We start from the raw sequence: 25,589 nt of genomic DNA, 5'->3' as shown, positions 1-25,589 counted from the left end.
GATGAGAACTCCTGCCCTGGTGACCTAACCGGGGCGTTGTGAGAATCACATGAATGAGTAGTCAGGACAGGGTTTGGGGAGGCTGAAACTCATTCCACAGATTTAAGAGTTGGTCATTGTCAGCAGCGGCCGGGGATGGCAAGTATGAAGTGTTCTGTTTGATTCTAAGGGCAGTGTCTGAGGCTGGACTTCTCTCGCCCTGATGTGGCTGGAGACCAGTGAACTCCCATCGACCACCCTGCAGACTTGGGGCGGGGCGCTGTCTCCCCATCCCTTCCCTGTCCCTCCCACAGCCTGCCTGTCCTTGCTTCAGTCTGCCTGCCTTCTGGGGACTAGCTCTGGGGACTGCTGGGTTTCCACTTTCTCCATAACTGCAAAGCCATGCAAAACAACACAAAAGGTAGTAGGAGGTTGGGAGACACAGCTGGGGATGAGGAAGGGGAGTGGGGCTGAGTGGGGGTGACCTGAACAAAGACACCCTGGCTTTTGGAGCCTCGGGAAGGTGGGAGACCTGGCAGGACAGAGGTATAAATAGAGATGCAAACTTACACGGAACACAAAGTTCCCTCCGGACGGAGGAGAGGGTAGAGGGGGGGTGGTCTGGGTACCAGCAGGGCCTCTGAGAACTGGGGAGCTCCTTAGATTTCCAGAGGGATGAGAGGCTCCCAGCTTCTGCCTTCCCTCCCCCACCCCCACCCCCCAAATTTCACATTTCTCGGAATTTGCAGGGCGCCGATGTCCTGAGACATCCTCAGAGCCCGGGCTCCTGCCGGCTGGTGCGCGAGCAGGCACAGTCGGAGATGGGGGGGCCGGGGGAAGGTGGTGAGGGATGTGGGGGGAGCCCCACGGGGCCTCTCGCCGACCCCTACTGCTCCCCCCACCCCGGCAGGAGCCCCCCCCGCCCCGGCCCCCCTGCACTCGCAGGCGCTCCAGGCCCCGGCGGGGGCGTTCACACGGAGCTCCTGCGCTTCATGAGGCCGCGGAAGGTGGACAGGCTGTGCAGGCCCGTGGACACGGAGCTGATGGCGGAGCGCTGCGCCCCACTGCACAGGCAGCGGTGCGAGGGCGTGTCGCTGTAGCGGCCGCCCCCTCCCGGCGACGAGTGGCTCTGCTCGACGCACGTGTCGGACGTGGAGAGGTCCCGCGGGATGATCATGGGGATGGAGTACTGCAGCTTCTCGCGGCTCTTGTACCAGAGGCACGAGCACATGGACTGGAAGTGCAGCACCTCGGCGTAGACGTTGCGGAAGCCGCCGCCGCCGCCCGCCGCCGCCGGGGACGAGCCGGTGTCCGTGGTGTGCGCGCTGCCGCCCGCGCCGCCGCCCGCGCCGCCCGCGCCGCCGCCGCCCGCCTGCCCGTTGCGCGTGAGCAGCGCGCGGTGCTCGGCGTCGCGCTTCTCGTCCTCGGCGTTCATGGTCATGAAGCGCAGCACCACGAGGTTGAGGAAGGCGCCGATGACCGTGAGGCCCGTGAGGATGTACACGAAGCTGAAGGCCACGTACTGCGGCTGCGTCTGCAGCGCCTGGTCCTTCTGCAGCGCCACGTAGTCGCCGAAGCCGATGGTGGTGAGCGTGATGAAGCAGTAGTAGTAGGCCTGGAAGAAGGTCCAGTGCTCGTAGTAGGAGAAGGCGGCGGCGCCGATGCACAGCGTGCTGATGCACGAGAAGAAGCCGATGAGCACCATGTTGGCCATGGACACGTCGGCGCGCCGCATGCCCAGGCCCCTCTTGGCGCGGTGCAGCAGGTACTTCACGAAGGTGTTGATGCGCTCGCCCAGGCTCTGGAACATGACGAGCGTGAGCGGGATGCCCAGCAGCGCGTAGAACATGCAGAACACCTTGCCGCCATCCGTGCTGGGTGCCGCGTGGCCGTAGCCTGGGGGAGAGCGGGGGAAGAGGAGAGAAAGCACTGCGCTGTGGGGCTGCTCTTCCAGAAACCCTGCCCCCTTCCCCGGGGCCTCTGCCCTCCACCTCCCCGACTTTGCAGATTCGGGCTTCTCCTTCCAGCAGAAGAGAGGACAACACGCACTTATGGGCGCATCCTTGACCCCGTACACTGTGCCAGTTCCTTGTTGATGCTCTTGGTTGAGTCCGTAGGGTAGGTAGGAATGAAGGAGGAAACAGGGAGGGTTAAGTGACTTTTCCAAGGTCCCACCCTTTGGAAGTAGAGCAGCCTGCGTCTGAACTACAGTCTGGTTTCAAAGACCTCACTTTTCTAAATCCAGAGTGGGAGCTGACACATAGAATTGAGGGAGGCAGCAGGGATAGGGTGAAGGGTGCTGGCAGGTCATTTGGGAGACCTGGCTTCTAGCGCAGTGTCTGTGGGCTTTGGACCTGTTCCTCGTCCTCTCTGGGCCTCAGTTTCCTTGACTGTAATGGGTGGAGGTTGCACATCCCATGATTCAGTGTGGAGGGAGGGAAACTGAGGCATGGATGGCTCCTTGATGATTTCCCTGCTGCCAGCCAAAGCTTATGAGAGGTAGTTGGCAACCAGGGCCCACCAGTTTCCCTGAGGCAGCTGGCCGACCAGTGTCAGGGGAGAAAGGGGACATTGCCTCTCTGTTAGCTGGATGAATGATGCTCCAGGATCTTCATCGGCCACCAGTCTGGAGCCCTGGGGTCATTCTCTGTGCCTGGCCCTGAAGTAGGGTCTGTCCTCATGGAGAGGTGGCATTGCCCTTGTTAAAGCAGGGACCCTGCCTGTCCTTCCAGGTATTACTGTCACCAGCCAGACAAACCCAACCCCTCTCTCCTTCACACTGCCCCCAGCCCTCACTGAGCCAGGAGCCATGCAGAGGCAAAGCCTCCCTCTGAGCCAACCATCAAATGGCCTTAAGTCAGGAGTTGTGCCTGGAGACCTGAAGGGGAAAAGACCCTGGATGGGAACTCAGAAGCCCTAAGCACAAGTTCTGGCCCTGTCACTAGTGGCTGTGTGACCTTGGGCAAATTACTCACCCTATCTGAGCATGTTTCCTCATTTGTAAAATGAGGTCTGCTGGTCCTGGACCTGCTTTTTTCACTGGGCTGTTACGATATTTATTACTTTTATTAATAGGATTATTATAACAAAATAATGCTGGTTGGCAGGATTTCCAATTTTTCCTCCTCTCTAAGCCTTATCAAAAATGTAACCAGATGCTGCTTCTTCCATGCAGTTGTCCAGGATTCCTCACTGGAAGTGATCTTCTCTGCTTTGAGTGGCACTGAGAATGTTTAGCTTTGAACTCCAGGGCCAATTTTACCACCATCCCTGCTCTGTCCCCTCGGTTCCCCAACTACATATGTACAGCTAAACACTGTAAACGCTGGGGGTAGCGGGGTGGGCACTGCTCTACCTTGTCATGCTCCTCGCAAGCTTCCCCTCCACATTGCCAGCCATGCCCGTGGAGTAGGCCCAAAACATGTGGATGGCAAGGTAGGGTACCATGTGCTTTGATGTCTGATCTGAATTCCCATCCTGACTCTGCCGTGGACAGTTTTTTGTTTTGTTTTGTTTTTAAAAGCCTCTGTGAGCCTTAGTTTCCACATGTGTAAAATGGGGCTAATAAGTAGAACCTGTCTCCCAGGCCTTTTTGGGAGAAATGAATGAGATAATGTGTATGATGCACTTAGCCTAGAGTCTGGTACATATCAAATGGTCAATACTGGCTCACGATGATAAGCAATGAATGAAGGGCCAGATTTCCCTCACATTTCCAGGCTGGGGGGCAGCTCAGTTCCAGTCAAGCTGGTATCTCTAGAAGCCCAAGGCCATTTGAATCTGAAACCTCAGGCAGACCTGGGGACAGCTGCCTGAATTGTGTGAGGCTGTGGACTCCCCTGCTCCCCACCAGGGCACCGAGCTGGTTGACTGTGTCACTCCGTGCCAGGGGCCTGGCTAGCTGAGCTGTTGAGCCGCCAGGCCTGGCCTGTCCGCATCCCAGCAGGGTGAGAACAGATCGTGCCCGCCAGCTCGGCCACGGCAGCCAGACCACAACTCACCTCGACAGCTGGGCAGGCCCCGAGCCAGAGCTGCTTCTCATCCTGTCCTTCTCTGTCCCCCGGGGCCGGGGCCGGCGCTGCATTGGTGGGGGAGGGCGCGGCACTGTGGATGGGGCTGGACAGGGATTGGGGAGCATGGGCCCAGTGCCGGCTTGACCACATGCTGCCTGTGTGACCTTGGGCAAATCCATTCCCCTCTCTGGACCTCTTTTGCCTTGTCCGCACTGTGGGGGTGGGTTGAGCTACAGCTGTTAATACCCGGCCTGGTTGCCCAGCAGAGCGCCGTCAGGGGGAAAGGAGAGACTGGAAGTACAGGTACTTCAGAACCTGTGGCGTTTGTGATGAAGCAGTGGTGATGGAATCTCATAGGGAAAAGGCCTCCTGAGAGTGTGGTCTGGGGGTAAGGCAGCCTCTGTGGGGTCAGCGAGAAGGACCCCCTCTCGCTGCCACCACCACCTCGCCCTGTGCTCACTCAGAGGCTCCGACTTCTCTGGGACCCATGGGCCTTTAGGAAAACCCAGTGTCTGCGGGCCTGGCAGCACTGTGGCTGCCCACAAGGTCCCCCAGCTGCGGAGAGGCCCTCTCTGGTCTCAATACTGCCCATGTCCCCGCAGACACGAGGCCACCTTCTTCCCCTGGGCCTGTCGGCACACTGCGACCTCCCTGCCTCGCGGGCTTCGATCCTGAGTGCCCTTGTGTGTTCCCAGCTCCCAGCCAGAAGGGACAACTCCTTCCCCTGCCTGCCCCCTGCTGAGGTGCAAAGCGGTGGCACGTCCGGGCTCACCCAAAGGCTCTTATCAAGCCAGAGCCTTGTGCCCCGCTCTGTCCACCGTCCTGTCCAGGGTGGCCCCAGGCTGGATGTGCCTCATCCTTGGGGTCAGATGCTCCCCCCGACCCTAGGCCCACCCTCCCTCGCTCCCTCCCACAGGCTGAGGCTTAAGGTCTTATCCTTCAGATACATTTTAAACTTTAATCCTGAAAAACTTCCACAAGGCCATTATTATGACTATCTCTGTTTTATAGCTGAAAAAGGCTGGAGAGGCCTTGTGAGTTGGCCAAGGCCTCTAGGACTTTCTGACTCATCTGTCATGCCGATGCCTCCGAGCCAATTCATCACCCAGGAACAGTGACCAGGATGGGAAACTGAGGCCCTGAGAGGTGAGCCTTCCACTTGGAGTCTCATCCTTGGGCACGGCCCTGAGCCGGCTGTGGAACAAGTGGCAACAGGAGCACGATGCCCGGGGAACCAGATGCTTCTGCAAGTACCTGGCCCCGGGTCAGCATGCTCCTGTCCCTTCATCTGTTCTCTTGTCACTGGGTGAAAGGGCAAGGGAGCTATGAGGACCTGCTGACGTGGGCGCCCAGCTGGGAGGTGTGCCAGCTGGGGTGGAGCCAGTCCCGGGGGGCCCCGAAACTTCTGGGAAGTAACTGGGAATTTGGCAAGGCCTGTCTGCCGTCCAGAAGGCCCGCCGCCTGCCTGGGCCTTGCCCACACCGGGCGTGGGTTTACGAGAGAGGGGGCAAAAGGTAGTCCCCACCTTCTCCTTGCTGTCCAGCTCTGCGAGTCTTTGGGCGAGGGGCTCCATCTGTCCTTGTGTGTCACTGACACACACGGAAGCTGGCGCTCTGGTCCGAGGACCCTCCCTCCCAGGACCTGATGGACTGACCAGCCAGAACTCATGGCCCGACCATGAGACTCTAGCCACTGCCTCTCAGAGCCCTGGCTGGGGCTGTCACCGCCCCTCATCTCCCAGCCTCCCTTCCTGAATCCACCAGACATACGAGTTCTCAGAGTCAGGAAAGTGCTTCGTGATCCTATGATCCAGTCCTTCTGTTGTACAGATGAGGAGATAGAGGTCCAGAGAAGGAAAGTGAGCTGCTCGAGGTCACACAGCCAGTGAATGGCAGAGCCAGGACTATACTCCACACTCAATGCTCTGTCCTCTGCCCTGTGGCTCAGTGTGACCAAGGTTGACTTGTTCATTCAACAAGGGCCCAGCAGCACCCACTTGCGAGCAGCTCAGCTAAGAGATGGCCCTGGAACCTGGCCAGAGGCATGGAATTCACCTGAGGAAGCCAGGTGGCTGGCCATATCAATTAATTGTGTGGTCAGACATAAATATTAATTATGGATATTTGGGGCAACAGGAAAAATGAGAGGTGGGACAGGAAGCCCTGGGCCTCAGTTTTTCTGTTTTCCTCCTGATATCACCAAGGAGCTCAGAAACTGGCCAAAGCTGTCTTCCAGGCAGATGCAGAGGGTTAGGGCATCTAGTGGCTCCCCCCCAACCCCTGCTCCTTACTGGATTTTCTCTCTCGGTGGCCTATATCCTTCTAGTCAAAGCACAAATAGCCAATCTGAACCCTTGGTGATGGCCTTGGCTGGACTGGGCTCAGCTGCCTGTTCCCCACTGCCTTCATGTGCTCCCCCAGTCTGAGTGCCTGACCTCCTACCCCTGGCTTGGCTGGCTACAAAGCCAGAACTCTGGCCACAGCCTTGGGTGGAGAAAAAAGCATGGGGCTATGGAGGCAGGAGATCTGGCGGTCTGGCTTGGCCCTGGCCATAACCACTTTTGTGTCTTGAGCAAGTCCTTTTCCCTCCCTGGGCCTCGATCTTCCTCCTCTATGACTTGTGGGATAGGGCAAGATAAAAGGTTTCCATTATCTTCCCTGCTATGGATACCTCTTAATGACTTTTTTTCTATTAACCCACCCATTAGTAGAGTCTAAATTTTGAAAGACGTTATTTATGAAATACAAGGTGTTGATCAGTGCGGGGAACTGCTGCATAGAACAGAACAGGCACTGGATAGATCGTTGTGAAAGCAAGAATTCATTCTTTCCCCTCATCAAAATGAATTAAGAGCAGCCCTGCCAATCAGAACTTCTGATTAGTATGGGCTAACTGATTCTAGAGACTGAATTAAGTTACCGTTATGCTTTTGAAATACTGAAAATAGGTTATTTCTATTTTCTACAGGGGATCTTGGCAGGTTGGTGGTGCCCATGACTGCCCACAGCCTGCGAGGAACTCATCTTCAGGGACCTCGGTTTCCTCATCTGTAAGATGGGACCCATGATCCACGGACCTCATAGAGTTGCTGTGGGCATTTTGAGGCTTTGGCAGACTTAGGATGCTTGGGGCATTGGCATCAATGAATATTAATTATGAGTATGAATATTTGGGGGGAACATCAAGGTTAGATTGTCTTTAAAGTTCCTTTTGGCACCAGCAGTTTGATTCGTGTTTCCCCAAGTTAACTTCCTGGAACACCAGTTCCAGGGACTGCTCATAACTGTTGGATGCGAAGAGGGTTGCTTGGTTCGATTAAATGAGATGAATGCTGAATTTAACAGGACTTGTCATCACTGGATTTCAGTGTAGATTTTATCAGCTCCCCACACGGGCTAAGGTGTGAAGCGGGTCAAGTTGGGGGAATGTGCTAAGTGTTCCCGCTTATTTGGCCTTCGAGCGCTTTCCTTACAGTGCGTGTTGTCGGACCAGTGTTCTGGAGCAGTTTGGGAAAGGCTCGTCTGTAGCATTAAGAACTCTAAGGTCTTCTCTCTAGGTCTCTGACTTTGAGCGTCTCAGATGGCCCGTCTCTGGTTGGCCCGGCCCTTCTGTAGATTAGAAACACGCAGCCCTTGGCAGTGCCTGGCTGCATCCTGTTTCCTGGTTCCCTGTAGACCTAGTTATCTAATGTAAATATGGCACCAGCCAGGCTAATGTTTGCCCTGAGAGAAGATGGATCAGACCTGTGGCCTGAGGCGCCCAAAGGCTGTGAACTCTGGGCCAAGCCGGGCTGGTGCAGAGGTGGACACGGGGAGGGGGCCTGCCCTTGGGGCTGCCCCAGGCTTGGTGGGGGCAGCCGGAGAGAAGTGGGGGCTTGAGGGAGACACAGGCAGCTCCAGGGGACCAGCTGTAAGACACAGGTGTCCCCAGAGGGTAGCCGGGCCCTCCTCCGGGGCCTGCAGAGGGCAGTCAGGCCTGAGCCTTTCGGTCCCCTCAGAAAGGCCCACTGAGCACACTGCCTCCTCAGGGGCCTGAGGCGCCAACAGGGAGCCGCCCCCTGGGTCTGGAGATGGCAGCCGTGTGGAGCCAGGAAGTGGGACAGGAGGCTCCGCAGGAGTCTAATTGGTGTGTTAAAGGAGATGAGGCGGAAGGAAGCTGGCAGGAGTGCCCAGGCCCTTGGAAGGAGGGAGGAGGCTGCCGGGCTGGGCGGAGACAGGGAGGAGAATGCAGGCCTTCTCCTCCAGCCGCACCGTCCAGCTCTGACAACGCCTTTCCCAGAACCCTCTGGGATCTTCCCTAGTACTCGAGGCTCTGCTCCCCCTGCCTGGCTACAGTGCCCGCCTTTCTGCTCTCAGGTCTAAAGAGGAGTTCTTCAGGGCTCTGGGCTCCCAGGGGGCCAGCAAGTCCCCTCAGTGTCTAGCGCAAGGCCTGGTGGGAACCGCTGCTCGGAAAATGCCGTTCAACCCAGAGAGCTTCGAAGTCTGGGGTGCAGAGCTGGGGAGAGGAACCTCCCCTCAGACACCCAGCAGGGGGAGGGGAGGTGGCCCTGGCAGGAAGGTCTTTAGTGACTCATACCTCCTGTCCTTCTTGTGGCCCCAGGCCCTTGCAAAATGAGGTCAGCTTCAGGGCTCCAGAAGGAATACCCCTGCCCTAGGCCTGGCCAAGGCCTGAGCGAGGCCTGGGAAACCACCAGGGCCTCATGGACCTGGGTTGTGGGGGAGGGCCCAGTGTGCAGAACTCTGTCTGGAGTTCATCCCCTCCAGGCTAGAGCTCCCAGGAAGGACAGCTCTGCAGCACAGCAGCCTCCCTCCCTCCCTCCTGCCCCTTTCCAAGGCCTCTTTCCCATCTTCCCAGCTCCTCTTTCAGCTCTTCTCCCCATTCCCCACTGGCAGGTGCTCTCCCTACCCCGGCTTTCCCACCACACTTGGCACATGGAGGCCCACTGCTCTCTCCTCTCTCCCTTTTAGCTCTATCCCATCCACAGGAGCCCCACTGCTATGATTCAGGGTCCTCTGGAGTAGTACAGCCCCTTCCACTCCCATCCCCCACCCTCCCCAGCGCACGTGGGATTAGGGGGAGCTAAGGGGGAGGGTGCTGGTGTCATGGAAAATCCCTGCGGCAGCCAAGGTCAGTGTTTGCAGACACAGCCTGGCCTGGAGCCAGGCCTGCCTCCCTGGCCAGCTCCCTCCGGCCTATCCCAGAGGCTGGCTTTGCAAGGGGCTCTCAGAGGCACCCCAGGGCTGCTCTGGGTGCTTGGGGCCGCAGGGCCAATCAGTCCCAGAGGGTGAGAGACTCTGTAGTTCAACCCACTCATTTTATAGATGAGTAGACTGAGGCCCAGAGAGGGACAGGGACCGGGACATCGAGTCACTAACAGAGCCAGGACTGGCATCCAGGGCCTCTGTCCCAGTCAGTCCTCACTGCAGAGAACATCCTAAAATCTGTTCCAGTGGACCAAGGAATAACGAAGGCTGTTGTCAAACTCCATTAAATCGGGGCCTGGCTTGAGGTTGGGCTAGATCTGAGATTGGCAGTGGGGCCCAATGGGGCCAGGGTAAGTAGACCCAGATGATCAAACCATGGTCCTTGACCTCAAAACGCTTTGTATCTGAAGTGAATCAGATGAAACATCTCAGTGGAATACTTTGGAAACTTCAATGTCTTGTACAGAGAAGAGGACAATAATGTGTATTGTTATATACATTGTTCAAATGCATGGCCTCAGAGGGAATTATCTTAGGGAGAATTTAAGACAGGGGCTGAAGGAGGGCTAGAGGTGGAGAACTTGGGTTGGGCTATCAGGAGGGGCTTCCTGGAAGAGGCGGCCTTTGCCCTGAGTTCTGAAGGATGGATGGGAAATGCAGGGTTCTGACAGAGGGCAGCTGCTGAAGCAAAGACACAATGCAGGAAGACACGTGGTACAGTAGGGGCAGAGAAAATGTATCTGTCTGAGGCTAGTGGGCATTCTCACAAAGTGGGGGAAGGGGGACCGACAAACTCTCAGGAAGGCAGCTTCATGATACGCATCAAGAACCTTAGAAATGTGTCTGCCCAGTGACCCTGCAATGCCGCTTCTAGGAACTCTGCTGGGAAAATAACCAGAGATTGGGACAAAGATTTATGAACAAGGATGTTTATAGCAGCATTTTCATTGTGAAAAATTGTAAACAGTCCAAATGTTCACCAATAGGGTTTGGTTAAACATATTAAGGTATATTTATGTGGTGGAATATTGTGCGGCCACTCAATATACTCTTCAGGAGTCTCTTAATTACCTAGAAAACCACCATAGAATGTTAAATAAAAATGGCAGGATACAACACTATGTGTAATGGGATGCCATACTAAATATATAAATATAACAAATGTATTTACACGCACATAGAAAGAGAAGCTGGAAAGAAATATACTAAAAAGCTCATAGAGTTTATCTTTGAATCATGGGCTCATAATTAATTTTAATTTGCTCTTATATATTGTATATTTTCTACAAAAATCTATTACTTTTATAAGTAGATACCAATGAATATTATAAATCTAACACCAACAAAAACTCTGGAGTTCTCGGAGCAGAAAAGTTCACTTGAGCAGCGTAGGTTGGGAGGAAGAGCAAGGGCTAAAATGTGAAGTGCTTTGAAGGGTAGGTGCAGGCGTTCAAATCTTAACTTGAAGGCAGTGAGGAGCCACTGAGGGCTCCTGGGTAGGGGAGGGACATGTCAAAGAAGGGTCGAGATGGATTTTCCTTGCATCCCGGTTCAGGGGGTGGCAGTGGGAGATGGGGGGGCAGGAGGTTTCATTAGGAGGCCTGTGCATGCATGGTCCTCCTGTCAAGTGCTCAGGCCTAAACTGAGTTCAGGAGGGGAGAGAAGAGGGGAGGGATGGAAGAGGGGAGGGAGGAGAGAGTAGATACACAGTGTATGGGATGCTCTTGCATTTGTGGGTTTCAACTGTAAGCTTGGTGAGGGCAGGGATTTTGGTCTCTTTTGTTACAACTATTTTCCCTGCACCCAGAAAAGTGCTTGGCACGTAGCTGGCATTTAATGACTCTCTGTTGAATGACGCTGTTAAGGAAGGGAGGTATCACCAATGAGCCTGAGAGGTGAAGGAGGTGGAGACAGGGAGGATGAAGAGAGCCTGAGGCCTGCAGCGGGCAGGGCCACACAACAGGGCAGCAACCCCGCTTGTCCTCGGAAGTGCGCTGACCCGGGGCTTCTGGGCTCTATTATAGGCCAGTCACTGTACCAGGTGGCCGTGGCCCAGGCCTGTGGCCTGTCTGCATCCTTATGACCAATTGGCCAGGACATGTGTGAACTCAGAACTTCTAACAGATTGGATCTGCTGGGGTTTTAATTAAACGAATCCACCAGGGACAGTCTGGCACGGAGAAAGTAATTCTACAGCGCAATAAAGTGGACTTGGCCATCTCAGCAGATGGCTGGAGATGCCAGTCCTCCTCTGTGTGCTTCTTGAAAGGCTGTGTCCTTAACTCTGGCATCTGGCTGGCCTGAGTCCTACACTTAACACTCTCTGGCTCTTTCTGTTTTGCCCATGGAGGAGAAGCAGGCGCATGTTGGCATCTCCTTGTCAGACTCCCCCAAAAGGGGCTGAACTGCTTCCAACAAGAAACCCTGTTGTGTCATGGAAGTAACTGTGGCCAGCCCAGATGTTCCCTGTTGGCTGCACCATGTGTCCTGGAGTTGAGCTTGTCCAGAGCCTGGCCGCCTGAAATCTCACCCTGCAGGCAGTGTGACAGGGGGGGAACCATGGGCCCCGAGGGGCAAGGTGCACGGAATTAAAGAGCACCCAACAAGGAGTCAGAGGCCTGGCTCCCATCCCAACTCTTGCCACCACCTTACTGTAGGATGGGAGTTGGCAAACTTTCTTCTATAAAGGGCCAGATAGTAAATATTTTAGATTTCCTAGTCCATATGGCCTCTTGCAACTACTCAGCTCTGCCATATCAAGGCAGCAGCCAAAGACAATATGTAAATGAATGGGTGTGCCTGTGTTCCAATAAAACTTTATTTATAAAAATAGGCGGTGGGCCAAATTTGGTTTATAGGCCCTAGTTTGCTGAGTCTGCTGTAGGGCCTTTGTGAAGGCATGCCAGCGTCCTGAGCCTCAGTTTTCTTACCTGTCAAATGGAATGTTAGATTAGGAGGGTATTTCTTCTCTGACCAAGTTGTATTTAAGGATTTCATAAATTGCTAGCTCCCCCTGTCCCACACACCGTGCAGAGGCCTGGAGGAGAGAGTTGAGTTTCAAGCACGGTCTGGAGCCCAAACCTGCATGTGAAATTGGTGTCCACAGCCCTTTGGAGGCCACAGATGCATTTCCACATTGGTGGACACTGCTCATGCTTTTCTCCATCCTGCTGGGCTTCTTCTCTTCCATCAAAGCCCATCTCAAAAGTCATCCCCTCAGTGACACCTTCCCTGATCCTACCCACCTAAACACATCAGTACTCCTGGAGCTCTTCATTCATCACTCGCCATGCCTCAAACATTCATCCATCCAACCAGCAGACTTTGTGAGTCCTTAATACGTGCAGTGCTCTTAAGTTCTAGAATAAGAATATTTTCTGTTCAAAGGCGGTTCTCTTTCCACTGCCCCAGGCTGTCTGTCCCTGGGCTCTTCCATGGGAATGAGAGTCGGAAGATCTGGACTCTGGTTCTAGCTCTGCCACTGGGTGATCATGGGAAAGACGCTGCCCTTTTCTTAGCCTGGAGGCCCTCCTATGGGAAGCAACGAGGCTGGAGATGTTCTTGAGGCCCTGTGACATTCTAGGATTCTGGACCTCTAGAGGGGCCACGTACCCTGCCCCACAAACAGTGGAGAAAGCACTGTTGCGTCCCCAGAACAATGGCCCTGAGCCTTTGGGCGCATATGAGATGCACAACTGCTGGGGCCGCATGTCTGCGGAGCTGCCCCTGCTGGCCCTGAGTAGATGCTGGGGATCCCGTGAGGACCCCTGCGCTGTCCTGGGAGGGGCTGGAGCTCAGCAGTGCTCTAAATAACGCCTCCCAGCTGAGGCAGAGGGACAGCCAGAATCATGTCTTTGGGTACTAAATCGTACCCCACACCCCACCCACATCCAGCCTCCTGGCACAGGAGGCCACATGGAGTCAGGGAGGAGACGGCCACGTGTCCCATCTGGGTGTCCCAGGGCCAAGATGGGCCAGGGCATCCAGGGAGTCTTTTTGGTCCCCAGGTTCCCCCTACTGACTGCCGAACCCTTGAGGGACTCCTCACCGCACCCGCATCCAGCCCTGGAGACCAGTCTCCTGGGGCCTCGCTTCTTTGCTTCTTTTTGCTTTTTTGGCTGCTTCTCTGTTCTGTCTTCCTTCTCTTTTCCTTTTTCTCTCCTCCCCCTTCTCCTTTTCTCGTTTTGTACTCTCAAGCTCCCCCTGGACTCTGAGGACAGTGATGGTGTCTCATACTTCTTGGGAGCTCAGTGCCTGGCATGCAGTAGCTGAGAATACTGGTGGGGGGGCTGGTAGGAATGTTGTAGCGGTTGTAGGAACAGTAGCAAATAACAAAGCTCGCATTTACTGAGCATTTGTGTGCCGGGCACTGTACTAAGGGCTTTCCACATATCGTTTAATCTTCACAACAGCTTATTGAGAGCTGTATTACCTCCATTTTACAGGTGAGAAAATGGAGGCACAGGAAGTTCGCGGAACTCATTTAAGACCACACAGCTGATGAGTGGCCGAGTCAGGGTGCACATTCAGGCCTGCCGCCTTGTGCAGCCTGGCCGATGTTAGTTGATTAGATGCTGCATTCTGGAAGGCAGGTGCCTGGGTTTTCCTGCTGAGGAGACTGAGCCGAGTGGCTGGGTGACTTGGACAAGGCCACAGAGGTATATGGCAGACAGGCCTTCCTGCTCTCTTCCTTCCATGTCTTGGTGGTCTCCAGGCCCTCTGGACCGGAGTCAAAGCAGGTGCCCTCTCCAGCTACCATTCCTCCTCCTTCCCATCCAGGCCCTTCTCCCAGGAAGGTGGACCTCGGCATGCCGCAGAGGACACGCTCCCCGGCCAGAGCCAGATGGCAAGAGGCAGTGGGGCGCTCCGAGCCTGTCCTGGAAGAGGGGGGGCAGAGCCCCTGCAGTGGCTGAGTGGACAGCAGGGGACCCAGGAAGTTTGCAGCACCGGGCTGGTCTCAAGAATATCAGCTGGAATATCAGCGAGGCCAAGATGGCTTCTTTCCCTCTTAGCTTGTCTTAATCAATCAATAGAGCAAACCTCCTCCTCGGCACCAGGCACTCTGCTCTGCGCTGGGAGAGGACGCAGGGATGAGGATGGCTCGGTCATGCCCTCTGGGAACAGAAGCAAGCTGGGGGCAGCTGAGAGGAGACCGTCCCTTAAGTAAAGACCTTCCCCAGGCTGCGCTGAGTCTATGCCAGAGGTACCATTCTGTGATGGGGGACAATGGGCACCCAGAAACCAGAAGGGAGGTGGAAGGCGTAGCAAGCTTGCCAACGCTCCTGTGGCTGGGAATGTGGCATGTTCTGTTCCTTAAAGCATCTGGAGATGTCCCTGGATACCTGGGAGCATCGTCCCAGGCGGGCGTGAACACCTGGCTGGCGTGCGGCCTGCTCCACCCTCCTCGTCGCTAGAAACCTGGCCAAGGTCACTGTCAGAGCCCATACTGCCCCCTTCCTCCTCCTCCACGTCCTCCTCCTCCCCCACTTCTGTCTTCTTCCTCTTCTCCTCCTCCTCCTGCTTCTACCATTTACTATTTTATTTAAGTAAACTTTTAATTTTAGAACAATTCTAGATTTACAGAATTATTGTGAAGACGTTCCTTCCTTCTTCAACATTCCCCGCCTCCCCTATGCTGATGCGAAGTTGGCTGCTGTGTCCCCCCCCGCCCCCCCGCCCCGCCTTCTCCCTCCCTGCGGCCTTCTGAGGAGACTTCCTCCAGCTCTGGCCCAAGAGCATCCCTTTCTCTCAGCTCTCTGCACAGCATCCGTCTCTGCCACTCACTTGCCTCTCCTGGTGGACACTGGCATATTTACCCACCTCCTGATGCACAGTGGTGTCTTTGTGAGCAAAGCTTCAGTTAGTCAAGTCTATGCAGGAAGCAGGGAGGGGGCTGGCCAGCCTGGGGGGCGCTGGACACTGGACCAGGTTTCTATGAGGCGGTTGGCTCCCTGGGTGGAGACTTGCCTCCCGGCCCCCCCCTCTGTGCGGCTGGCTGTGGGGCGGCAGGTGGGAACAGGGAGAGGATAGAGTCCGAGAGGAAGACGGGGGAGAGCAAGGGGGTGGGCATTCCCAGGCCAGAGCAGAGCCTGGGCTTTGTCTGCCCTTAGCGCCCCTCCTGCTAAGGGTGACAGTATCAGGTACCCCAGTGCCTTTGCATTAATTATCTCCAGTCCTCGCCATGACCTTCCAGGTAGGCATCATTAGCTCCATTTGATGAGGAAACCGAGCCTCAGGGAGGCTAAAGAGCCCGGGCCTAAAGTCATACCGATAAAAGTTGGCAAAGCTAGGATTCAGCATAGATCTTTTGGCCTTCAGAGTCCAGGCCCTGTCAGGGGTCCCTGGGACCATGCAGTTTGTTGAGAGAGTGTGGAAAATGTGTCCAAGGGGCCATCATCCTAAGATCACTGTGAGCCCTTCAGGGCAGGACAGTGGCTGTTCAAACCATGTGAGGAGGGAAATAGTGTCCTTCCAAAGGCTGGTCCTTTCTGTCCCAGGGAGCAGCCCTCTGGAGGTCTCTTTGCAGACTGCTGGGATGCTTCAGTATGGCCCTGAGCCGGACGGAGCAGGAGGTGAGGAGGGGGCAGCAGCAGGGCAAAGGGACAGGGCCCTGAGGGAGGCTGTCTTTGGTGGATGTGGCTGGAGTGCCTGCCCCTTTCCTGGGACAACCTTAGTTGAGGGCCTAGGCAGCCCCTTTCTACCATGTGAGCTTGGCCTAGGCCACAGTGGGTTGGACTCGTGGTGGCCCCTGATCCAAGAGGACCGAAGCTATCAGCTGCGCCAATCAGGTCACCTCTCCCAGGGACTGGGATTCCGGGCTGAAGGGCTGGTCGGCTTTTGGGGGCTGAGCTGCAGGATTATAAAGAGCTGGGTCCTAGGTGGGACCACTGTGAGCCGAAGTCACACTGGAGTTAGAGTTGCAGGGGAAGAGAAGCCAGAGTGACTGGGCACAGCAGAGACAGGCGGTGTCGCCCGAGAGAGCGGGAGGGAGAGGCCTGGGCTTCTGATCACTGGCCCTCCCACTGGCTAAGTGCCGCTGTCCCCTTTTATTCGCACTGGTGCAAAGGGGCCCTGTGCCTCGCTAAGCTCCAGCCCCTGTTCATGGAGGGGCTAGGCTCCCAAGCCCTGAACAGGGTTTGCTCCTTGCGAGGTGACGGCACAGCAGAAGGGCCCTGGCTGGGTTTCAGGAGACCCACCTGGGCACAGCACTCTACAGTGTTGAGGAACATTCCTGTGTGGCCCACTGGGCAGGGGTGGTCTGCATTCAACAGCCGGGGACAGTGAAGCCTGGGCAAGTGGGTGTCTCCCCCAAGGTTATAGCCCCAGAGAGCCAGGTCCCCTGATTCCAGGCCTGCTGCCTCTCCCACAGCTCACACTGCCCCTCTGATCCCCTGTCTTGCTAGGTAGCTGGGGGGCCTGGGGTTGAGAAATACAGTGTGGAAAGTGCCTAGTACAAGGCCTCGTGCGTGGAGAGTCTCAGGAAGTAGGAGCTGTTATTAATGCTATTACTTTTTAAAGCACAGCTCTGAGCTGCCACCCACCACCCAGAAGCCTTCCTTAGTTCCCCAAATGTACACAACACAGTCTGGGGTGTCCTGGCCCAGCACACAGATTGTCGGGCCACAACCTTACCCTCTACCTGGCCTGCTCTCTTCTCACTCCAATACTTCTGGTCCCCTCTCTTGCCAGGGTTTCCCACATCTTTCCCTCACCCCACCTCCGAAGCTTCCTCATGTTGCCTGGAATTCCCTCCCTCATCTCTCCTGCCCCCCAAGGACAACTCCGCCTCTTTGGGCCCACCTCCCCCTGTCCCGCAGCTGGAAGAATGGCACCTTCTTCTGCCCTCGCCACTCTGCCAGGTGGTAGGTTTTTGCGTGGAGTTGGGTCTCTCTCCGCTGGCCCACCTTGCCCAGTGTTGCCAGTGGATTCCCAGCAGATGTAGGAAGCCGGTCTCAGTGACTGAGTCGGTTTTGGTGGGGAGGTCTTGGAGTGCGCGTGGCCCCTGTAGGCCCTGTCTCTACCACCTGCTTGCACACTCTCCTTTCTGGTCATGGATAGTGGCCCACACAGCTCTGGGCTGGCAGGGAATTTGGGAACAGATGCCAGGAGATGTGGAGGAGGCTTTTCTTAGGCTCAACACTCTCCCCAGGGCTCAGGAGCTCAGATGGTGCAGGTTGGCATAGTGCCAGGAGCAGGACTCCAGGCAACATGGACTTCAGCCTGGAGCCAGCTGCTGGGACCTTCTCTTCGCCTGAGCCCGCCTGCAGATGTGGTGTCCCCACCCCCACTAATCATGTGTGCACACAAGCATGTGTGCATGTGTGCACCCACAAACATATGCGCATACCCGCCCACTCCAACACCCCGCAGGTCCCCGCAGTAGCCTGCTGGCACCATTCCGTCCACCATCCGGGGCAGAGAATGCAAGAACCAGATGGGGTCCCGGGCGGACAGGGAAGCAGGAGAGTCTGCCCCTCAATAAAGGGAGAGGGAACCCCTCACAGGACCTGGCCTCTGGGCCCTGCTCTTCCTTCAAGTCATTAGGATTTAAAGAAGTCCCCCAATCCAGCCCCTCCCCCACAGAGACAGACTTCTCGGAGGCTAAGATTCCATCACTCTCCATGGAAACACATTTCACCAAACCCTACGCCCTGTCAGAAATACTCCTTAGGCGGAATGAAATGACCAAGGCTCAGGCCCTTCCCTTTCAGCCTGTTGTCCTCATTGGAGACAGCAGGTAGCTGTCCCCATCCTTGGGGACACTGCCCTTCACACAGAGACACAGAGGCAGATGCTCAGCCCCCAGCCTGCCTCCCTCTGCCTGACTCCCCCTGGGCTTGCCATCTCTCTTCTGCCCTCTGATTGCCCAGCCTTTTCAATGGTCTCTGCCACTCTGCCACCTTCCAGGCCCTCCATCTTCACTGCTGTTCCCAGCGCAGAGTCGGGTATAATAGGAGAGTGACTTCAGGGCTCCTGTGGCCTAAAGAGGCTGCCTATTCATGCACTGGTGTCCTGCGGGTACTTTTTATGGAGCCAAGAGCTCCACGCCGGGCAGCCTCCCCAGCACCCGGGCGGTCTCCCTAGCTGCGGCTTACAGTTCCGCCGTGCCTCCCCTCCCCAGCCCACCCCACCCCAATGTGAAGTCTGGGTGAGCTAGCTTTCTCTGCACTTGGCTTTATTCAAATGATAAATGCCTCTGTCCCTGCTCCCTCCTCCCGGATTCAAAACAATACTAGCCGACTTTTATATAGTGCTTACTACGTGCCACATTGTTCTAGGCGAGCAAATACATGCTCCTCTTTTAATCCTCAGACAACCCTATTTGGTACGTGCTATTATTATCCCCATTTAAAGATGCAGGAGCTGAGCCACAGCGAGGTGAAGTGACTTGCTCGAGGTCATACGGCTAGAACATGGCCGAGTGAGACCCTCCTTATACTGCTTCTCCTGTTCTTTTTGTGGGCCTTGCTCCCTTCCCGCTTCTCCCATTCAGAGGAGGAGAGACCCCCCTGCCCAAGGCTGACCCCCTAACTGCACTCTGCCCCAGCCCTGGGCTCTTCCTCCTGGCTCTGCTTCTGGAGGCACACGCTTCCCCCACCCCCCTCCCCTGCCCCCATTTGGCGGTATTTTCGAACTCTCTCGTCTGCTGGTGTCTCACTATTGGCCTCAAGGTTTTTCAAAAAGAGAAGGGAGGGAGACAGGCCCACCATGCTCTTTCCTTCGTCTTACTCTCCACCCCCCCGGAGAATTGCTTCCCTCTCACCCCTCAGGCTACCCTCACTTCACCAAGACTACGCTGGCTGAAAACCTCAGGAACGTCCTGAGTACCAGAGCCAGTGAGGAAGGGCTGCGCTAGCTATGGAACTCCAGGACAGATTAGAAAAAAATGGGCCCCTCTGGGTTGATGCAGCCTCTGGGAGTGCAGAGCTTGGTGAGGAGGCTGAACTTCAGCTTCCCAACCCATCAGCTGGATTCTTTGGGACAGTGCACAACCTGGACAACCACACATGGTGGTCTTGGATGTTGGCATCCTTATTTGCTCTTCGTATTCTGGCCACACTCAGCCCTGATGGCCACTCTTCCTCTGACTTCTTTCTGGACACTCCCCACTCCTGCTTCTGCTGGTCCTTTGCAGTGGCACCTGATGCACCCTGACTCTAAGAGTGGGCCAGGACTCTGCCTGAGCTGCTCTGATACTGGCCCCCAGGGAAGGCCACCAAGAACTCGCCTCCGGCTCCACCCCACATTCCACCTGGCTGAACTAAGACACCCAGGTCCGGTGTGGCCACCGGAAGGCACCGTTCTCCCCCATGTTGACGCTCTGTGTACTGCCTGATTCCTGTCAATGTCCTCATGCCTCAGTCAGCCGGACTGAACACCTTGCCTTTCCTTCCTCTTTTCCCCCACACCTGGCCCCAGCCATTCCTCCTTCTTAGCCCTGTCCTTTCCTTCTGTTCCGCTGTGGTCTAGGCCCTCACCCTTTCCATTCCGGGCTTGGCCAGTGGTTCCTGACCTCCCCGGCAGCTTCCAATCCCTTCCGCTAGCCTTCCCCACACCAACTTCCCAATTATGCTCCACTCTGCTCTCTGCTCAAAATGTCACTCTTTTGCTCAAAAAAGCTTCCATGACCCCCCATTGCTTACAGGGAAAGAAGCCCAAACTTTCAACCTGCCTTTCAATGTCCTCTACCATATGTCATACCTCTCCGGCCTTAACTACTACTCTATAGCTGAGGAAAGCATTTTGGAGCTAACCCTTGGCAGTGCTTGTCTATAGCTGAGCTCTCTGGAAGGCTGCCAGGGAGGAAGTGGGTGGGGGTAGGTGCTGGGGGGGGAGGTGGCTCTGCCTTCCCCACGGCCATGCCAAGCAGAAGCTTTCGATGGCCACCAGCAGCCTCACAGCTGCCCCGCACCCCAGGCAGCCTCAGGCAGCCTGGAGTAGAGCTCGGCCAGGCTGTAAATGTGGAAGGCTGGTCTTAGGGCACGTGGGTAAGAGATGAAGGCCACTAAGGAGCCTCTGGCAGACCGGAGTCCCTCGCCCACGGAGAAAGGCAGGGCTTCCAGAGAGTTCAGCGGGACAGTCGGGGGGGAGGCATGTTTGAATGGGGAGTTAAGCCCAGGATTCCCTCCTGCTTGTGCGATCTGCAGTTTGACAGTCAGGAAGGCAGGTATGGGGATCTCCCTCCTGAGGAAGCTGAGGCTTGGGCAGGTGAGGTGACTTGATCAAAGTCATGCAGCGTGTGCATCAGAGGCAAGACGGAGATGTGGGACTTCCTGGCAGGGTCGCCCGCTGCCCACCCACCTGCTCGCCCCAGGCTGGGCCCCGGCTTTCAGAGCAGCAAGAACTTCCTTGCCCTCCAGTGAGGAGCTGGAGAACTCTGGCACCTGGTGGGGGGCCCTTGAGGAGGGCTGCATCTTGCCCTGCTCCTTTCCTGGCCCAAATTGGCATGGGCATCTGGGAAGGGCAGCTGGCCAGCCACGTGCCAGTATTACTTTAAAAATAAACCAGGGAAGAACGAGGCTTAAAAATAACGCCGGGGATGTGTGAGGAGCTAATTACTACTGCAGCCCCCTGTCAGGACTTCGGGGAGTGTGGGCCCCCTGCTGCCCGCGTGTTGGGTCCCCTCTGCTCATCTCATCTCTTCCAGTCGGGGGTCAGGTGACAGCACAGCCAGGGGCAGGCAGGGCCTCTGAATCTGAGGGTAGAAGCTGGAGCTGGCTCTGGGCACCCTGGAGGGCCCCCTTTACCTCCATTGGGAGACAGAGGCCGGGGAAGGAGGAAGGCACCCAGGCTGGGCAGAAAGAGCCATGTGCCCCACGTCCTGATAGGGCTTCTCTTGACCCTGCTTAGCTCTGGGGTTGCCTCATGACTTTCCCCTGGAAATCAGCCTGTTCCAAAAGGGACTTTGGGGTCCTGCCCCCGCTCTTCTCGGAAGTGCCCACGGGTGGTGGTGGCGGCCAGGTAGCTCGTTTTGCCAGTTACGCCTCCCTATTTAGAACTCCTGATCACCACTTCTCATGTGGACCATTCTCTTGAGAAGAACTTTGGGGCCCCCCTGACTCAGCGGGGTACAGATGCATGGCCCTTCAGACTGCCCACTCCTGGCTGCCTCCACGAGCATCTCTGGCCCGTGAGTTCCTGCCTCTGGACCCTCCGTGCCAAGTGGAGGCTGGACTGCAGCCTGGCCCGGCCTGGGGGCTCTTCCCCGGAGAGAAGCAGCTGGGGAGGCAGGAACCACACTCCCGTCTCGTCTCGCAGACTGAGGCTCCCCCAAGGCCCTCAGAAAGTCTTGCACATCCCCCCCCCACTTTGGCAGAGGGTGTGAGGACATCCTGCTGTGATGGGGTTGGGGTGGGGAGGGGACATGGGGCCCAGCTGAGGACAGACTTGCAGGATCAAAGAGAAAAGGCAGGCTTACCCCAAGGAGGGAGGCAGAGGCCAAGACTCCTGGAAGCTGACAGAAATGATCAAAGGATGAGGATGGATGGGGAGGGGGGAAGCAGCAGCAAGGGGAGACGGGCCGAGCTGGGAGTTGGCTGGGGGCTACTGCACAACAGGGGGCTGTGGGGTCAGACAGGCCTGGACTCAGGTCCCTAGCTGGGCGCCCTAAGCTGATAACTCATAACCGTGCTGGAACTCGGACCTCATTTGCATGATGGACATAATGATAACCACTCATGGGCCTCGGCAGGAGGCCTTGTGAAGCATTTACGAAGAGGCCTGGGGATGGGCAGGTGCGATGTTGTGTGTTCTCTCCACGGTCTCTCTTGGACTCTGGTCCCTCCGTTCCACCTCTGGCTCCACAGATAGAAAAATCGCTCTTACCCCCTTCTCCCGCTCCTGGAACAAGCCGTGGCCCGCGGCCCTGGGTTTCCATAGTCAGTGACTCCCAGGGCCACCAGGCTGCCAAACGCACTGGTTGTTTCCCTGTGGTCATCTGACTTGATTTCCCCGCAGTAACTGGCAGCTGATGGCTCCCTCTCTCCTGAAACACTCTCCAGGCTCCTCTTCAGGGTCTGGCAGGCCCCTGTTCCTGCTCCCTCCCTCCCCGTGTTGGTGGAGGGTGGAGGGGGTGCTGCGTGCTGGCCCCTGCTCTTCTCCCCTGCTCTCCCCTCTTCCCAGCTGATCTCATTTAGCCACAGGACTTTAAATATTCTTTCCATCTGATAACTCCCAAATGTGTATCCCAGCTTTGACCTCTCCCTGGAGCTCCAGGCTTGTCTGTCTATCTGAACCTCAGGGACTTGTACTAAGCACCTCAGAATTAACCTGTGTGTCTAAAACAGAAGTCTCAGCTCTCATGTCTTTACCAAACCTGTTACTCTCTGCATGTTTTCTTTTCCGTCTCAGACAACAATTACCCTCCATCCAGTCGCTCAAGTCAAAGAGTGTCCTTGACTATCCTCTTGCCCCGATGTCCACAGCCCTCTCCCTCCCTCCTCTCCCCCCAACACACGCATCCTGTCCAGCATCAGGTCTGGCCCCTCGGCCCTGACGCACGCCTTCCATCCGCGCCTGCCCACCACATCCACTCCACCTGGGTCCAACCCACCCTTGGTAGGCCTCCCAGCTTTCCTCTTGAACTACAGCCGCCTGACCTCCATAGAGCAGCCACAGTGATCTGGTAAAAACTTCAGTCATATCACGTAAGGACCCTGCTTAAAACCTTCCAGTGACTTCCATTACACTTTGAGTAAAACCCAAGCTCTTGACCATGGCCTCCATGGCCCTGCAAGCTCCAGCCCTTCCAAGCTTCTGCCTCTAGGCTTGGTGCGCCCGCAGCTCACCACCCTTTCCGCTCCTGTTCCTCAAACATGCCAAACTCTGGCCCACCTGGGGGCTTTGCATTTGCTGTCCCTCCCCTCTCCCAGGCTCTTCAGTGATTTTTACATCATATAGACCCCTCCCTGTAAGGACTGCCCATCCCTCTCCCTACTACATCCTCTTGGGTTTTTTTTTTTATTTAAAAAGATGTATTTATTTTATTTTAAAGAGAGAGAATGAGTGGGGGGAGGGCAGAGGGAGAGAGAGAATGTCAAGCAGACTCCCTGCCGAGCAATGAGCAGGGCTCCTTCCCACCACCCTGAGATCATGACCTGAGCTGAAATCAAAAGTCAGATGCTTACCCGACTGAGCCACCCAGGCGCCCCACCACATCCTCTTGCTTTATGGTCTCCTGGTACTCCTTACCACTGAGATGATGTTTATTTGTGATCATATAACTCAGTTTATTGACTACTTACTTCCTCTGAAATGTAGACACCGTGAGGACAGAGCTGAGGCTTTGGGACCTGGAATGGTGCCTGACTCACGGAAGATGCTCAGAAAAATGAAGGGAATGGAGGGATGACCGTGTGGTTATCGAGGGAGTGGGAAGGGCCAGGAGGCTGGGTCTGAGGACTGGTTCTATTAATGAACTGCTGGTGGCTGGGGCAGGTCACTCTCCATCTCCCCCTGCCCCTGGCTCTGGGTCTCAGTCTCCTCATCTGGAAGAAGGAAGTGTTGCCCCAAATCAGCGATTCTCAAAGAATCCAAAGGACCCCGGGGATGCCTGCGATGCCATCCAGTGCCAAGCTGAGCCCTGGTTCTGCACGAGCAGGCCAGTGTCAGCACCCCGATCTCACCATTTTCTGGCCAAGGCTGAGGAAGATGCTTGCCACGACCTTCGGTTGGTCTGTGTATGCTCTGCAACAGGTAGTCATGTGATGTCCCACATACATTTTGAGATACTAAGCCATGGTGGGGACCCAGGGGCTAACCCCAGTCCCTCAGAGATCGAACAGGTCACTGGTCTAGGCAGGATGTTGAAAGTTGGTCCATGAGCAGGACTTTAGCTCCCAGGGCCCTGGGGGCCTCTGAGCTAGCCTCGGGCCGGGATGGCAGGACTGGCCACCCGTGTACTCACCCTGGGCTGGCTCAGGTCCAGAGGCATCCTGGGAAGAAGAGTGTCTGCAGCGTCTCTCCAGGCCACCCCCGTCAGACAGCACGGGCTGGGCTCAGCCTGCTCTCAGACCACGGCTGCCTCCCGCACACCACCCAGGACTACTGCGGTAGCTGCCAGCCGGGGGTACCGCCCTTTCTGGTGGGAGGCTCCTGCATTCCAGCTGTCCCAGGGGCTGGGGCAGTGGACTTGCGCTTGCTGATAAGCGGGGCCTTGGCCACAGTCAGAAATGCTCTCTTTCTAGAAGGGGTGACTTGGAGGTCCGGTACAGAGCTCTATTCTTGGGACTGGACACAGAGGAAGTCCCTCCAGGGCTCAGCCAGCATGGGGTGAAATGGGGACAAGGCTATAATCCCGGGTAGTGTGCTTCTTAGGAGGGGCTGGGAGTAGAGGCCAAGAGTAGGTCCAACAGAGACCGTCAGAGCTGTAAGGGGCTCAGACACACCAGCCCAATCCCTCGCAGATAAGGCCGGGGAGTGGGGGTTGGGACCTGGCTGTGGGTCACCCAGGCAGATAGGAGCTGAGAAACAGTGGAGGGGATCATGGGTCCCACTTTCCTTAGCTCAGCTGCAGTAAGCTAAGTCATTAGTCAGGGCTCTGAGAAAGGACACACAGCCCACCTCCGTGAATCGGGTGGTTGACCCTGAGGGACAGACAGGGGACCTCAGGGCCTCTTTGGTGCCAGGGAAGATGAGTGCTTCCAACTCTGGAGTGCTGAGCTGGGCATGACACCCAAGGGGAGGGCTGCCACTGAATTTGGGTCCAAGTTTCTCTCTCTCTGGCCCCGCTTGGAGGTGGATGAAAGACCAGGAGCCGCCCCAGAGGGTCTTATCCTGTCTAACCCTCCCCGTGGAAAATCCATGATGCAGGGTCATACTGAAGAGGAGGTCACCTGGCTCAGCCGGACCAAAGGCCCCCAGTTTGTTCCCAGGTGAGTGATGCTCACATGGCTGAGGGGTCTCGCTGGGGCTGACCCCCTTCCCTGGGGTCAAGAGCAGCCTGAGAGCTAACGCTCTGAAGGTGGAACCTGTCCCTAGGACCCCACTGAGACTCTCAGTCCCCTTTACCTGGGGGATGGCGGCACTGGCCCTTTCTCCTGGGGCCACCCACTGACTCCTGCTGTTTCTGCCACCTGGCTCACCCCAGGAGCTTTGGCTTGTGAACTCCAAAGATTTTTCCTTAGCTGCCCCTTGAATGTTTCCTAAGTACCAAGGAAACCCAGAAAGAAAATGCTAGCCCCTGGCTGGCAAGCGGCCCAGCCTCTGAAGTACAGAATTCGATTCTAAGCAGTGCTCTCCTCCCCTGTGCTTCCCAAACCTGGCTGCAGATCCCCTTCACCAGGGGCTGTTTAAAACTTATAGGCTCTGGGCTTAGTTCGGGCCTAATGAATGAAGTCCGACGGCCAGGCCCTGACTCCCATCGTTCTGGCTCCAAGCAATGGCTGGTCCTGGG

At 56.2% G+C, this 25,589-nt stretch overlaps 1 protein-coding gene across 1 annotated transcript in view; it reads right to left on the bottom strand.

The window, feature by feature from the left end:
• Positions 1 to 913: 913 nt before the first annotated feature.
• KCNK3 (potassium two pore domain channel subfamily K member 3) overlaps positions 914 to 25,589 on the bottom strand; it is a 35,667-nt gene continuing 10,991 nt past the window's right edge. The window contains exon 2 of the mRNA XM_035000739.1: positions 914 to 1,875. Coding sequence (XP_034856630.1) covers positions 950 to 1,875 — 926 coding nt within the window. The 3' untranslated portion in view covers positions 914 to 949. The remainder of the gene's footprint in view (positions 1,876 to 25,589) is intronic.

This window comes from Mirounga leonina, unplaced genomic scaffold (assembly GCF_011800145.1).
Source record: "Mirounga leonina isolate KUSES-001 unplaced genomic scaffold, KU_Mleo_1.0 Mir_125, whole genome shotgun sequence".
In the NCBI taxonomy this organism is placed as follows: Eukaryota; Metazoa; Chordata; class Mammalia; order Carnivora; family Phocidae; genus Mirounga; species Mirounga leonina.
The sequence above is the reverse complement of the archived record's forward strand: the minus strand, read 5'-3'. Positions and strand labels throughout refer to the sequence as shown.